At 42.0% G+C, this 16,304-nt stretch overlaps 1 protein-coding gene across 2 annotated transcripts; it reads right to left on the reverse strand.

Moving 5' to 3' along the window:
• Positions 1–781: 781 nt before the first annotated feature.
• PDZK1 (PDZ domain containing 1) lies at positions 782–15,530 on the reverse strand (the record flags this gene model as incomplete). 2 transcript variants are annotated; one of them, XM_079696340.1, is made up of 8 exons in its annotated part: positions 782–835; positions 2,236–2,526; positions 3,193–3,417; positions 7,980–8,176; positions 10,734–10,929; positions 12,393–12,529; positions 14,293–14,539; positions 15,321–15,530. In XM_079696340.1, 8 exons carry the CDS (start codon positions 15,528–15,530, stop codon positions 782–784), a joined length of 1,557 nt encoding a protein of 518 aa, XP_079552466.1. The 2 variants fall into 2 exon arrangements, with proteins under 2 accessions (XP_079552466.1, XP_079552467.1); XM_079696341.1 differs by lacking the exons at positions 10,734–10,929; positions 12,393–12,529.
• Positions 15,531–16,304: the final 774 nt, after the last annotated feature.

Below are 16,304 nucleotides of genomic sequence, written 5' to 3' on the forward strand. Positions count from 1 at the left end.
GTCAGTGATGATATCTCATTTTTTCTTTTCATTTGCCCCTCGTGCTGTGGGGTAAAACAATGAATAACTGCTAACTGGAATAAGTCACTTTCCTATCCTACGACTCAATTTCTTCATCTGTAAAAGGAAGCTGTTGGAAAATTTTAGAACACTCAGATATGCAATTTAAGAAAATCCTGAATTTTATTACCAGGAAGTCTCTTTTTATTACTCAGATCTTATTCTGAGTTTTATTGTGTTTTGGGTTTCTAGAGGCAACATGTAGATTAAAGCATAAAAAGTTTACCAAAAACTAAAGCACTATTAAGGTTACATGAGCTAACAGGCAAAATTTAAGCATACTCAAAAGGCATTTTTAATGGCATTTATTTTAGCAACAACAACATTCTTACCAAGGATAATTTTAATAGGCTTATCTGCTCAGGTACTTTAATTAGCAGTTCTCACATATACAAATTTATAAATCATCTTTGGTGCTCTAGGAACCTACAGAAGAGATAACAGCATACGGAGAAATGTAGTTAAGTTGAAGCTTGAAAGAAATCAAATGAAAAGCATCTGGCTCCTGCCTTAACTTTTCCTAAGTTGACCATAAATAAGCTATCTGCAGTAGCCGCCCCTAAAACAGATGACAACAGAAGACAATCACACATGACAAACTGGTTTCCAGAGGAGTTCTTCTCTAACAGAGACAGTAAACCGGTGGTAGTTCATTCCTTAGGAAAAGATTCCTATTAAATACCCAGAAACAGCTATCAGCCAAAGCTATTACTTGTTCTCATCACATCTCTGTATCTTCAGAATTGGAAGAAGAATGAGAGGCTGTACTGTGGGCCTGTGCAAAAGAAAACAAAGGATCTATAAGTGGTAAGAGTGTGAACATCAGGAGATGGATGATCTATTCCAGAGTTGCATGACTTAAATCAGGGAGTAGAGTCACTCACTAGAAGCCAGGTGACCTGAATTCTGTACTTGGCTTTGTTTCCAGTTTGCTGTTTGACACTAACAGATTTCTTAATGTCCATATATGTATAATTTCTTTTCTGTAAAGTTAGCATAGTACTATAATGACTTCCTATAGAGTTGTTATAGAATTTTTTAAAGACACCTAGAATACAAGGTCAATGGCTATCATGTATGCAATGGTCTGCAAGTCTGTATCTCCCTAAAATGGGTAAGTTGAAATCCTGTTCCCCAGGGTGATGTTATTAGGAGGCAGGGCCTTTGGGAGGTGATTAGGTCATGAGGGCAGAGCTCTCATGATTGAGATTAGTGCCCTTATAAAAGAGGCCTCCCAGAGCTCTGCAGCCCCTTCTTCCATGTGAAGGCACGGCCAGAAGTCAGCAGTCTGCAAGCTGGAAGAGGTCCTTCACCAGACACTGAATCTGTCAGTGCCGTGATCTTGGACTTCCCAGCCTCGAGAACTGTGAGAAATAAATGTTTGTTGTTTATAAGCTAACCAGTCTATGCTATTTTGTTTAGCAGCCCAAACAGACTAAGACAGCATGTATTCATTAAAAATGAGTATTTGTTTTTTGTATTACCAATCAATAGAAATAATGTAACAGAAAGAATATAAAACTTTTAGAGTCTTGGCTTTGCCATACATTTTCTTTATGAACTTAGGTCAGTTTACTTTTGGACCTCAAGTTCACCTGTGAAAAGAAATTAAGACTTACCAAGGAATTTATCTAATCCAAATACATACGGAATAATGCTTACTCTTCCCCAGTAATAAAACTTGAATATCTGCCAATTATTTTAAAAACAATACTGTCACTAACCACCACCATTCATTTTCATGCTTACCATGAAGCAGGCACTGCTCAAAGCACTTTAACAGTCTTAATTAATATAATCCTGATAACAATCTGACAAATTATCCTTGTTTTATAGGTGGGGAAACTGAGGCATGGAGAATAAATCCATTTACCCAAGGCTGATAAATGGTAGATCCAGAATTTGTACATAAATAGTCTGATTCAGTTTCTTCTGGTGGTTCCCATTATAATTTTGATAAGTTACCATCAACTCCATGCTATGAAAAATAAGATGTTTGCTGTTCTTATACCATCTCCTCTCTGCCATGATAAATAAATTTGCTAGTTCTCTTTACACTGTAATTTTCTAGTATTTTAGGAAATCTGTGGTAAACATAGACACATGGTGCACTTATTAAGGACTTTACTAGACTCTGGTTAGTTAGATTACTAAAAGAAATGTATCACCACTCACTCGTTCTTTTGCCATGTGTGAGTCTTGCTCTGCTTCCTCCGGCGTTCCTTCTTCCGGATCAGGGGCATCATCCAGTGGATTAGCCATGGAGGAAACGATAGGGATTTTCTTAGCCTGGAAATAATCATAGGCCTTCTTTCCACAGACTAAGAGTATGACATTCTTGCCACTGGTCTGGATTCTGTCCACCACCTTCTCATAGGGCTCATCCAGTACGTTCACTCCATTCACTTCAATGATGACATCCTCATCCTCTAGCCCAGCCAGGTCAGCAGGGCCACCCTTCTGTACCTGTGGGCAGAGGTTCTGAGTTATCACTTCCAAACACAGATAACAGAATGTTAGACTAGCTATTCTTCAGAGGAGAGATGAGGACATTGAGAATTTATTTTTAATTATGTTATTATTTCTCCTTGAGGTAGAGAAGTTGAGAATGGTTCTCTATTGCTTTTCTCCTTATGAAAGCTACAACTTCCGTACTCAAATGAGTAGTGTCACAGTGGTTGAATATCATATGTCTTCTGGGTTGAAGGCATTAGATTTCATAGGTCCGCCTTCTTTGTTCCCAACTTGAGAGCTGTAGAGATAGTCTTCTCACTGTCAGTCCCTGCAGGGTAAGGGCATTATGCACAGAAGCAAACAAGTATCACTCCCATAATATTTAGTGACTGTCACCACAGTCATGTCAACTCACTCTGTTTACAGTATTTGATTTGAAAGTATCTATAGAGACAATTAGGTGGAACAGATGTTTAAGAAATGAAAGATGTGAGCTTAGGATGTACTAGTACCTATCTTAAAGGGTACAAGACCATAACAGTGTTTATTTGAACCCACGTGAGACCCTCAGTGTAAGCCTTCAATGTAACCTTTTTACTGAGCCATCAGTGAGTGGGAGAAACTGGGACTCTCCTAATTGTGACTGTTCGTTGGGCTGCTGGAACCAGATCACCATACCTCTTTGACGAATGAGCCTGGCTGACCCCGAATCGCATTTAAGTGAAAGCCATAGCCATCTTCACCTTTGACCAGCCTGCAGAGTTTAGGCTTATGATCTGCTACTTCCTCGGTAGTATCTGGGCTTGAGACCTCCAGAGGGGCAGGAGTAGGAACTGGAGCCTCCTTGACAGACCCATTAGGCAGTTCTTGATTTTGATAGTAGAGTAATGGAGAAAAGCCAGCCTTTAGAAAATAAAGGGGAAAAAAAACCATTAATTTTAAGTATGAGAAGTTACACTTTATTAAATGTGCTGGTTTAATTTATAAGGTATCCTCCATGTTCCACTCCTCTTCCAGATACATCTGGCTGTGGGCTATAAAATTTCTCTACTACCCCAAACAGAAAAGGTATAAAGGAAGACTGAGCTTGGTTATAGAGTAATGAGTGTAAACATGTAAACAAATGTAAATATATATAAAATAAAAGCAGTATAGAATGTTGTACAAGGATCCAAAAATAAGTCTAACAGAACTGCCAGTTTATTCTGATTCCATGATAGTGAGCGAGTCACTGAACAAACCATAGGCAATCTCCCTGTTAGGAGATTATAGACATTGAGTGACTTGCCCAGTACCTCATGCAGAGCAGGTTCACCTGGCCCTTCCCCTTCAATAAGATGGTCTTCAGAACTCTTCAGAGCTCCTTAAACACATTAGAGAAAGTGAAACATGAGACATTATTTTTACCACTATTTGAATTACACGCAGTAATTAATTGGGGGAGGGGGTAGAGGAGGTTGGCAATCATGTGATCACATATGGTAACAAAAGTCAATTCCAGGGCTTCCCTGGTGGTGCAGTGGTTGAGAGTCCGCCTGCCAGTGCAGGGCACATGGGTTCGTGCCCCGGTCCGGGAAGATCCCACATGCCGCGGAGCGGCTGGGCCCGTGAGCCATGGCTGCTGAGCCTGCGCATCCGGAGCCTGTGCTCCACAACAGGAGAGGCCACAGCAGTGAGAGGCCCGCGTACCGCAAAAAAAAAAAAAAAAAAAAAAAAAAAAAAAAAAACTCAATTCCATCATTTGCTACTTGCTTCTCCCCCTCCCCCTCCAGTCCTGTATCTGCTGTACTCAATTTATTTTACTATTTATTATTGTAACCATTAGCTGACACTTCTATTAAGCCAGACTCCTCACTATCTTTAAATACTTCTAATCCATCTCAACTCCCAGACCATCCATGTGAAGAAGGCAGTGATGGTCTCAAATATAAAGAGGCAGAGAACAGGAAACATATGACTGGTTTGTGTTACAGAATGAAGAGTTTAGCTGAGTGTGGGTTTTAGGTGAGAGAATTAAAAGGGTATATTTGGGTCTAGTAAGATCTTGGATCAGTAGTTAAATTATCACTCACAAGCATCCAGGACATTTGTTAGGCAATGAGTAGAAAATCAAGCAATTGAAGGTGAGTACGTTTGCTCTGCCCCAAATCATACTGTTCAGCAACCTGGATAAAACTGGATTTGGGGTCCTGGTGTCATCTGTCTTACTAACCCCAAGACCACATCTTCCTTTCTTATCAAGAGTAGCACCAGCACAGAACCTGCTAGTTACCTAATTCAGCTAACTTCAGACCTTTCAATGATATACTTGCAAATCTTCCCACATTTCTTTCTCTTTAAAATGTGGAAAATTGGGGGCTTCCCTGGTGGCACAGTGGTTAAGAATCTGCCTGCCAATGCAGGGGACACGGGTTCAAGCTCTGGTCCAGGAAGATCCCACATGCTGCAGAGCAACTAAGCCCATGCGCCACAACTACTGAGCCCTTGTGCCACAACTACTGAAGCCCACGTGCCTAGAGCCCATGCTCTGCAACAAGAGAAGCCACCGCAATGAGAAGCCCACACACCACAACAAAGAGTAGCCCTTGCTGGCCGCAACTAGAGAAAGCCCACGTGCAACAATGAAGACCCAATGCAACCAAAAATAAAAATAAATAAATTTATAATTTAAAAAAAGTAGAAAATTGGGACTACCCTGGTGGCACAGTGGTTAAGAATCCGCCTGCCAATGCAGGGGACATGGGTTCAATCCCTGGTCCAGGAAATGTGGAACAACTAAGCCCATGCACCACAACTACAGAGCCTGCCTTCTAGAGCCTGCAAGCCACAACTACTGAAGCCCGTGTGCCTAGAGCCTGTGCTCTGCAATAAGAGAAGCCACCGCAATGAGAAGCCTGCACACCACAATGAAGAGTAGCCCCCGCTCGCCGCAGCTAGAGAAAGCCCGTGCACAGCAACAAAGACCCAATGCAGCCAAAGATAAATAAATTTAAAAAATAAAATAGAATGTGGAAAATTGTCAAAGTGACTCATCACATGCAAAAATACCACTGATGTCACTACCCAAACAAGCAAATCAACTGTATCTGCCAGTAGCAGCTAATCTTCAGGCAGAGGACAGTAACATTAAACACTTAATGAGTTTTTACTCATTCTTCACTCAAATATTTGGCTGTCTAGTATGTGCCAGGAACTGTTTTAGGTGTTTGTTTTATTCACTGATATATATCAAAGATCCAACCACCTCCCACCTACCCATCTATGGAACTTACTTTGGGGTGGAGGGGGTAGTGAAGAGGGAGGAAGAAGATGGCAACAAGCATCTTTTTAGGTCCAATTTCTCTCATATTAACCAAAACATTAAAATTATAGTTCAGTCATGCTGTCATAAGTTTAGGAGGCATTGAAAAGGACTTGATGCCAGAATTCCCTTTACAACAGCTACAGCAGTGACCTTCTGACTTCTGCTTGATTTTTTCCACCAACTGGGAGCTCCCTGCTCTGCAGAGCTTGTTCCTGGCAGCTTCAGTTATCCTTAAGCCAAAAGCTAGCTCCCTGTGCCTTCTCTATTTGGTCAAGCTGTGCCCCATAGAACACCTCAAAAATAAGTCTACTTCCTGCACGTAATAGCCTTCCAAATTCATTAGATAGATAGATATAGTTGAGAGATGATAGATAGATCTAGATAGATAGTATATAGATATATAATATATATATAACATTTTTTAAATCCATTCATCTGTCAGTGGACACTTGGGTTGATTACATCTTTTGGCTATTGTGACTTAATTTGTGGCCTAACATATTGTCTATTCTGGAGAATATCCCTTGTACATTTGGGAAGAATGTGTATTCTGTTGTTGGATAGAGTGTATGTCTGTTAGATCTAGCTGGTTTGTGTTGTTCAGGTCCTCTAGTTCCTTACTTCTGTCTGGTTGTTCTATCCAGTATTGAGTGGGATATTGAAGTCTCCAACTATTATTGTAGAACTGTATTTCTATTTTCAATTTTGTCAATTTTTGCTTCATACATTTTCCCAGCTTTAATGAAGTATAATTGACAAATTGTATATATTCAAGGTGTACACATGATGATTTGCTAGACATATACATTGTGAAATGATTACCACAATCAAGTTAAATTAACACATCCATCACCTTACGTAGTTACCATTTAGCCTTTCAAATTCTTGAAGATGTTCTTTCTTCCCCAAAGTCTGTGCTTATTCAAGCGAAATATTCATGTAGTGTCTTACGAAACCTCTGCTCTGGTTACCTTTCTTGACACTGGCCTTAAAGTGAGGTTCTCAGAACTGGACACAATGTTGATTTAACAAACATTTATATGTGCCAGGCATTATTCTGAATGCTCCAAATATTAACTCATTTAACACTCATAGCCACCCTTCACTGTAGCTACACCCATTTTACAACGAAAGAAACAGACACAGAGAGGGTAACTTACCCAAGATTACATTACTGGTAATTTCAGGTATAGTCTGACCAACTCAGTACAGTAATACTACCATCTCCAGAAGCTAAGTGTCAATTAATGTAACCTTAAATTGCATTTTTTGGATAGGGGCAGAGTGTCATCAAGACAAGTGTCTTGAAATATCTAATCAAAATGATGTGCTGGGAGGGATTATGGCATAATAAAACCTGCATTCACACACCGGCTTCAGTCTGCTAAGCTGTGTGACTTTCGCCAATCATCACTTAGTCTAAGTTCCATTTTTTTCATCTAAAAAGGACGCTAGTACTACCGCCACCTCTCATAATATTCCTCCCTCTATATCACTTATACACCTTTGGATGCTTCTATTATTGCATATCACACAGAACAAGTTCATCTTTGTTCATTTTTGTGACCAACACCCAGCAAGGCAGATGGTGCCTTAGGAGGCCCCCAAATGTCTGCTAAGCTAGAGTGAACCTCAGTTCTTATGACAAAAATGTTATAAAAACCTTAAAATGTGCAGATAATAGCTGTTGTGATTAGAGGAAATAAGGTTAGTTTGACACCAATTGGTCTTGGTGAATCTGTGTTTCTACTCCCTTGCTAAGGGCTTATAAACTGTTTAATAATCCTTTCTAGGCTTTTACACGGATTGATAGAATGTATTGGTCTATAGTTTAAAATCCAATTATTCCCTATTTGGGAAAGTTAGGGCTACATCTGCTTATTTCCAGGCTATTGTTCATAGGTTTTTCCCAGGTCACCAAGAGAGATTCTGCAGTTATATTTGCAAATTCTTTCAAAATCTTGAATCTAAGGACTTAAAACTCATGTGCCAATCACTTGGCATTCTCTTATCTCTACCAATTTGAGCTTCAATGCAGCCTTTATGATGATTTTATGCCCCTTCCAGTACGAAGATCAAAGTGGTAACTTAGCCAAAGTTTGAGGGCATGACTGAATGGACCCAACCTTAATTCATGAATATGTGGCCTTGTATTACTTACCAGTTTATATATGTTTTCCGTCTCTTTGTCCACCACCAACAGTGAAGTCTGGTCTCCACTCTTTTTAATCATTTCCACCACACTGTCATGATCGAGGGACTCCACAGACTCGCCGTTGACAGCAACCACCAGGTCATTGTTCTTCAAGCCAGCCTTCTCTGCTGGACTTCCGGAATCTATGTCCTTAACGATTTGACCTACTCACCCCCACCAAAAAAAAATTAATAAAATTATCAGAAAGACCACTAAAAAACAAACTGGGGGATTTCTGCTGGAACCTAAGGCCCTTATAAAATAGATATAAAAAGCATGCTGAGTACAACTCCTGTCCTTCCCACTGGCACCCTAGGATGTCTATACACATCCTATCCAGCCTCATTCTTTGGTCAGAACTCATTCCAAGAACAAACCCAGCCATTAATAATGAAAGGGTTTTAAAGAATGTTGTTACTAAAAGTGTTTGGGATTCAATCTTAACAAAATAGCATGCTCAGCAGTAAGAAGGGTCAGCAAGGTCCCAGGAAGTCAGTGTGCATACTTGTATCTGTACATCTTATGTAGAAGTTGCCATAAAGAAAAAAGGGGGAAGGGAAGAATGATGAACAAAACCAAAGAATTCAGACCCTAGGAAACCCATGCTGGCATTTTAGTAGCAGTTGGGCAAATTCAGTTGTGAATGCGTTTGTGTGTGCACACCACAAGGATGTGTCTTTAGCCTTATTCTCGTGACTTAAACTATCTTCACCAGATGCCTCCAGATCTCTCACACTTTTTTCTGTCCTTCATTCAGTTTTTTTTTTTCTTTTTTCTCTTTCGCGGTACACGGGCCTCTCACTGTTGTGGCCTCTCCTGTTGTGGAGCACAGGCTCCGGACGCGCAGGCTCAGCGGCCATGGCTCATGGGCCCAGCCGCTCCGCGGCATGTGGGATCCTCCTGGACCGGGGCACTAACCCGCGTCCCCTGCATCAGCAGGCGGACTCTCAACCACTGCGCCACCAGGGAAGCCCCTTCATTCAGTTTTAACAAGCTCCAGTTTCACTTTTCCAGCTAGCTGCTTGGCATCTCCAACTGGATATCCCATAGATTCCTCCAATGTAATGTATTCAAACCAAAAGTCATCTTGGCCCGTCTCCCTCATCATGGTCACCTGTTAGTGGGAGCACCATCTCCCCAGGCACTGACACTTAGCAACTGATTCTTCCTCAGCGTCCACTCCCCATGTCTAATCAGCCAAGTCCTTCAGTGCTACCTTAATATTTTTATACATCTCCTCTTCTCGAGTTCTAGATCCTCTACCTGAAATTCTACCTAAACTGCCACAGCACCTTACCAGTTGCTCTCCCTGTCCTTAATGCTCACCTTCTCCAATGCAGACCTGCCTCCAGATTCATCCTGATGCAATGTCTGACCGAGTCACTCCCCAGGGCAACAGCATGAACATGGGCTTTGGAACTAAACAGACCTGAATTTGATCCTAGCTGTACCACAACTAACTGTTTGACCTTATAGAAATTATCCTATCTTCTTCAAGTCCTCAATTTCAGCAATTCTTGCAGAATTATTAGGAGTAATTGAGATGTGTAAAGCTCCCGAGACACTGTAGGCTTAATTTTTCTTCTCTCTCACACTGTTCAAAAAACATTTAACTCCCCACTGACTATAGAAACAAGTCCAAACTCCTCAATACGCACTAAAGGTCCATCATTTCTTGCCAGCCAACCTTTCTAACTTGGTTTTCTGTGCTACACATTAGATGCCAATAAAACTGTGCCTGTGTTTTCCTGCTTTACTCATACAATCCTGTCTTCATGGACTGGCCTTCCTGTCCCCACTCCATCAACTTGCCCAAATTCTATTCATACTACGAAGCCTGAGCTCAAGTGCTGCCTTAGTAAAAGAGGCCTCCCAGTACATTTTTAGTGAGAAAAACTTGCTCCAACATTGGATTTCCACAGTATTTTATCTGCCCTGTATTAAGGTGCTTCTCACCATCTACCTTCAGTTATGGATACACATGTCTTATGTCCTCTACTAAACAAGAGGCTTCTTGACTGAAGAATTCTTGTCTGATTCACTTGATATTCTCAAGGGCCCTGAGGATGTTTTTACATTATATGAACCAAATTAATGTTTCATAAATTAATATAAATATATGATTAAAAGAAAATAGCAACTTCTGGGTGAATAACAGTTCACATGGCCTGAACCTACATTTTTTTAATGTATTCAGCTTCTGTAGGAGGACCTTAGTTCTTTCCTTATTGAATTACAAGGAACCAGAAAGACTCCTGGTTCTCTTCAAGTCCCAGATCCCAACCCACACCTCTGCCTCAGACCTAGGGGTGTGTTGAAGCTGCCTCACACCAGCTCATGAAAACACTTCTCAACTTTGCATTCTGTGACAGCATGTTGGTGGCTTGAAATCAGACATGGTGGGAGTATTTACACCACAAAAAACAACACAAGCTACAAATTAGGGCTTTTTTTTTTCCAGAGAGCCAATTTACCAGCATACTACTGCCCAGATCCAAAATTCTGCCTTATAATTCTGCTGTGGAAACCTAGGGATGCCCATCATCAGGCCCCCACCCCATATGCACGGAGTTAAACTGACCCAGCTATGCTTTCTAGTTTCTTACTACTTCCTTCATGAATCTGATGAGGGGTTGGGGGCCTTATGGAACTCTGGAGTCAGACTGGGATGAGGAATTGGATGGTTACACTGCCAGGTTTTCTGCTCTTCAAGTGCCTTACCTTTCTGTTCGGGGCCTGACCTCAGATAGAAACCATAGCCATTGCTTCCCTTCTTCATCTCCACAACCCGGGGATGGTGGGGTAGCAGTTTCAAACTGGCTGTTTCTCTCTTGAATTTTATCTTCTGCTCACTATGGTGCTTGTCAGTTTCCTTATCCACCAGCAGGAACATGACGCAGCTTCCGGACTTCTTCACCTGTAACAACATACACAGGTGAGGACCAACATCAATCTCCAAGAATGATGCTGGGAAATAGGAAAGTTTCTGTATCAAGGCACACAGTCTATAGATTCAATAGGAAATATGAGATGTGAGGCCTGAGTTTAATCTGTAATACTGTTTTCTACCACCTCACTGGTATTTATCTATCTTCCCTCATACAGTTGTTGTTTTTCGCCTTCTTAAGTATGACCTCACCCACACAGATGCTAACTGAACCCAAGTGAAATCTGTGTACCCAGAAAGGTACATAGGTGAAGACTAGGAAAGGAGTTTGAAAAAGAAAGTAAAGGTCTACTTTGAACGATCCTTCTACCAGGAGAAGATAAATTTTCAAGGTTCCATATGACCCCAAAGGAAAACTTCTGACGGACTTCCCTGGTGGTGCAGTGGTTAGGAATCTGCCTGCCATTGCAGGGGACACGGGTTTGAGCCCTGGTCCGGGAAGACCCCACATGCCGCGGAACAACTAAGCCCGTGCACCACAACTACTGAGCCTGTGCTCTAGAGCCCACGAGCCACAACTACTGAGCCAGCGTGCCACAACTACTGAAGCCTGCGTGCCTAGAGCCCACGCTCCACAACAAGAGAAGCCACCGCACACCGCAACGAAGAGTAGCCCCCAGTCGCTGCAACTAGGGAAAGCCCACGCGCAGCAACGAAGTCTCAATGCAGCCAAACATAAATAAATAAATTTATTTTTAAAATTTATAAGTAAATAAATTTATATATAAAAAAAAAACCTCTGGGCTTCCCTAGTGGCGCAGTAGTTGAGAGTCCGCCTGCCGATGCAGGGGACACGGGTTCGTGCCCCGGTCTGGGAGGATCCCACATGCTGAGGAGCGGCTGGGCCCGTGAGCCATGGCCGTTGAGCCTGCGCGTCCGGAGCCTGTGCTCCACAACGGGAGAGGCCACAACAGTGAGAGGCCCGCATACCGCAAAAAAAAAAACAAAAAAAAAAACCTCTGAGTGTTTTCCATGTGTCATGGAACCATGCTAGACAGAAGATTTGGGATATAACAGGTCTTCAAATACTCCCCATGTGTAGCTCAATATTCATCACCACACTGGTTATCTTCCAGCTTGTATTACATTTTAGTAACATGGGCTCAACATTCACTTTATTATAAATTTAGAGGGGGATTCCAACCCCCCTCTAAATTGGAATTAATTCCAATCAATTACAAATAAGATCCAAAAGATAAAGTTAATGGTTCTTTAGAACACTTTTCTTCAAAACAACATGAAACTAGCAAAGGCCTTATTCCAAAACCCTATAACACTTTATACCACTAGTGAGTCTGTTTGCTGTTAATACAAAGGGTTAGCTTCCCATTATTATAGTTCGCCCATCATAAACTACCATTCCTGTCTTCCTGTCACTTCGAATGAGAGCAGAGTGAAAGATACAGTAAGAAAAGTACTCCTTTGGGATATACCTTTTCAACCACCTCGTCATGGGTGGCATCCTCTACGTTCTCTCCATTCACTTCAATCAAGTGATCATCAGCCAGGACTCCTGCTTTCATAGCCACACCTTGAGGTTTTATATCAGTCATGCACACTCCCTTTTTACCTGAAAGAGGGTAGCAGGTGAACAAGCGTCACAACTCCATTACACAGAAAGTCCAACAGCAAAGGGTTTTCTCCCAATAATACAAAATTAGAACTTCAAATTTTAGGGCTAACTCAAATAGACTTTGGCTTCTGATCTAGAGTGACAATTAGAGCTCATAGCGCAAAGCTTGACAGAGCCATTACTTAGTTGGTTTTTGTTGATTTGAATAGGATTTCTGAACCCAACTAAATGCAAAGAAGCAATCTCAGGTGGCACTGGCTTCTTGAACCAGAAAGTACCAAATCATGCCCACACTGCATCACTGTGTCATACTCCCTTTCTTTGCATTTGTAGAATTAGAAGTCGTCTGCTCCATTCTGTCCTCTTTAATTAATACTATCAACAACCACCACATCCAGTGGAGTGAATAAATCTCACTGATGCAGGCTAAAGAGGGCAGAGGCACAGGAGGAGAGGAAAGCATCCACACAGTCATTGTGTATTAGTAGGTGGTATGATTTAGGTGCTTCTTAAAGAAGTGCTGTCAATTCTTTCAAGATATTAATATATCAGCCTAGGCAAAGGGTAGCTTCATAATGACTACATAAACAATTTGCAAAGAATAACAGTAATTTAAACTCTGCTTCCTTAAATACTTAACATTTCTCCTGTTACCTTGTTATGTATTTGTCATGAAGAAAAAATTTTCTTCATAAAGCTAACCTAAACCATTCACCATGGACATTATACAAAGGCCAAATGAGTAGAGTATGAATTAAAATTTCTTTTTCTTTTTCTTTTTCTTTTTTTTTTTTTTTTTTACCATTTTACTGATAACCAACCTCTGGGAAATGCCAAGCTTCCCTTGACCACCTACATCACTGTGTTTTAATAACTGACAAACTTGAGAAATACCTCTTATAGCTAGTTTATTTATCTTGCTACTGGTTAAATAAGCCTTGGAAACTATTTTATGTTTACTATTGGTCTGCTGTTTAGCACTTAGCAAATTATGACCCACTATCAGTACCTCTCCAATACCAGAAAGAACAGGGAAGGAGCAACATTAGAGGTGGAACCAAAAGGCTAACACAGCTATGATTCCAACCTCAATCCCAGTGGAATCATTAGAAAACCGTGGTCAACTGAGCGTGGGTCAGCCTGCAGCTCTGAAATTCTAGAAACAGAACTTCTAATGCTTTCTGATGGTTGGGATTTCTCAAATCACTGTACCTCTCAGCTAGAGGTCAGGAAGTCAGGTCAGAGCTTGGCCACAGCTGAGGGTACTATTTAAAGGCCACAGGAGGGTGGAGATTTTTGCAGTGTCCTCAGCAACTGTAACAGTGGCTGATACATAAATAGGTACTCAAGAATTTTTTGAATAAGTGACTACCTGTGCATTCTGAGAGATGAAAAGAGATATCACTCTAATTCAAGAGTGACCATCATGGAGAACCTCCCTTCTCTTGCCTCTTTTTCTCCATTCTCCCCTCCGTCTTTACCCACGAAGAAGCATCAACCCTCTAACCTTCTGGCCTCAAAGGCTCAGCCTGATGAACACTGGGGGACAGGAGTGCCCAGTGTCCCCCACACAGTGCTGCTGTCCAATGTCCTGATCCCTCTTTGCACAACTGTGCAAAGCAAGGGAAAGGCCAGGGAGGGAAAGGGAGAGAGAGGCTGCTGTTGGATCTCCAACTGAAAATTAGTCAAAGGAGTCATTAACAGATAACAGTATCTTTCTTCTGGAAAGCTGTTTGTCCCTGCCCCACCCTCAAGCTCACCTTGGACAGTTTTCAGAGAGAAGCCATAGCTACTCCCCTCCTTCACCAGGTAGCAGAGCCGTGGCTGCGTCCAAGTCTGTGCTCCTCCGTTCATCACAGAGGGCAGCTTCTTATCATTCAAACTCGACTCCTGACTTTGACCCAACTCTTTCAAATCTACTTGTTTTTTCATAGCTTTCTCATAAGAATCCCCATCCAGGACCAGTATAGTCACTGAATTCCCACTTTTTCTGACCAGATCCACAACCTAGGAGGAAGAAAGAAAAAGGTTCACTTTAACCGATAACCCTCTATCAACCTCCGGGGTGGGGGCCGGGGGAGGGCTCACCATCTGGCTCATTATGTGGCCCTGGAGATTCTACTAGCTGACCCCTGACACCCAAATAGTTAGCAGATCGTGCCCCAGCCATCTCTGCCCAGGCCCCTCCCGAGATCCAGGTACAGATTAGGCTGGGCCTCTAGCACTACTGTAATCTAGAGTATAGCCCAACCCTAGCCCAGGGGACTTTTACTAGGACTGGTCCTTTCCAGGGATGAATGCTGCCCTAGAGCAAAACAGGTCCTCCTGGGTCTATGGAGACAGCATAGTACAGTGAAAAGAGCACCCAGTTAGAGGCAGACAGAATTGGGGTAAGGTCAGACCCTCCCCCATGTTCACTACATGAACACATTAGCAAGCTAAGGTGACTGAGCCTCCACTTCCTCATCTATGAAATAGTGATATGAACCTCATGAGTTGTGGTGAGGATTTAACAAAATAATGAATATGAAATTGCCTAGTATAGTTCCTTTCATGTAGCAAATATGCAATGCATATTAGACCTGACACTATTCAAACCTAGGAATAATTTTTACAGTTCTTGGTTAATCATGGGAGACTTGATTGGCCGGCAGAATATGGCTGTAAAGGTGTCCTGCCTTGCCAGTGGCAGCCAGGAAGGCTCCACTGACCCCCAAAACTAGATTCAGCAGAGATGTGGGAGCTGAAGAGATCCTAGAGGCAGAAGAACCTCAAATGTCCCATTTACCTGCATATGCTCTTTCTTGTCCACAAAGACACCATTGATCCTAAGAACTCTGTCTCCATCCTGGAGACCTGCCTTCTCTGCTGGGCTTCCCTTCTCAACCACCCGGACCAGGTGGCCATCAGTGTCCTTCTCAATTCGCAGGGAGAAGCCATAGCTTTGCCCTTCCTGTTTAGACAGCTTGCATTCTCGGGGGTTGAAGGTGGAGGCCATTTCTGTGATGAAAAACAAATGGGTAAATCCACAAGACAGAAAATCTAACTGGGGTGAGAAATCTGTCCTCCATCTCCTATACCTCTATTCTTCTGTCACACCAAATCCAGACTGTTCAGGTAGCAACATTCGGGGTATAGGAAGCCACCTTCCAGGACTTGCTAGTGACTTCCAAATCTATTTCTCCCCAAAGATGACCTTACACTTGAATTTCAGACCCATGTGTTCGGCCAGGTACTGGACAGAGATACTTCCATTTCAATAGCTCCAAGACCAAATTCCCCTTTGTCCCCTGACCAAAAGAGATTAGTTCCAAATACATTACCTAAAAATTTTAAGAAAATCCAAGTCCACTTTCATTTAAATATTTGAAGAGCTTGCCAAGTTCTGGTCATTGAAGATAAATCTGTGGACAAGACAGACCTATACTTTGCCTCTCATATCAGGGAGAACATGTTTCTACAGAAACATGTTGAAAACATGATGAATGATCTACTAGGGAAGAATAGAGTGATAAGGGAGAATATAACAGAGTGTCTTGGGAGTAGGGAATGGGGTGGGAAGAATTAAGAATGGCTTCCTGGAGAAATGACTTTTCCAAGACCTGAAGAATTAGTAGGAGTGGTGAGGTGAGACAAGATAAGGAAGACCTCAAACAATTAAAAATCAGAGAAGCCAGGCCTGAGAGCTGACCTGGTACATTGGAAACAGATAGAAAAGTGGTTTCTAGGACGCTGAAGTTCTAGTCAGAACAGAGGAGGGATGCCCGACAGA

Source organism: Hyperoodon ampullatus (genome assembly GCF_949752795.1).
Source record: "Hyperoodon ampullatus genome assembly, chromosome: 2".
Lineage (NCBI taxonomy): Eukaryota > Metazoa > Chordata > Mammalia > Artiodactyla > Ziphiidae > Hyperoodon > Hyperoodon ampullatus.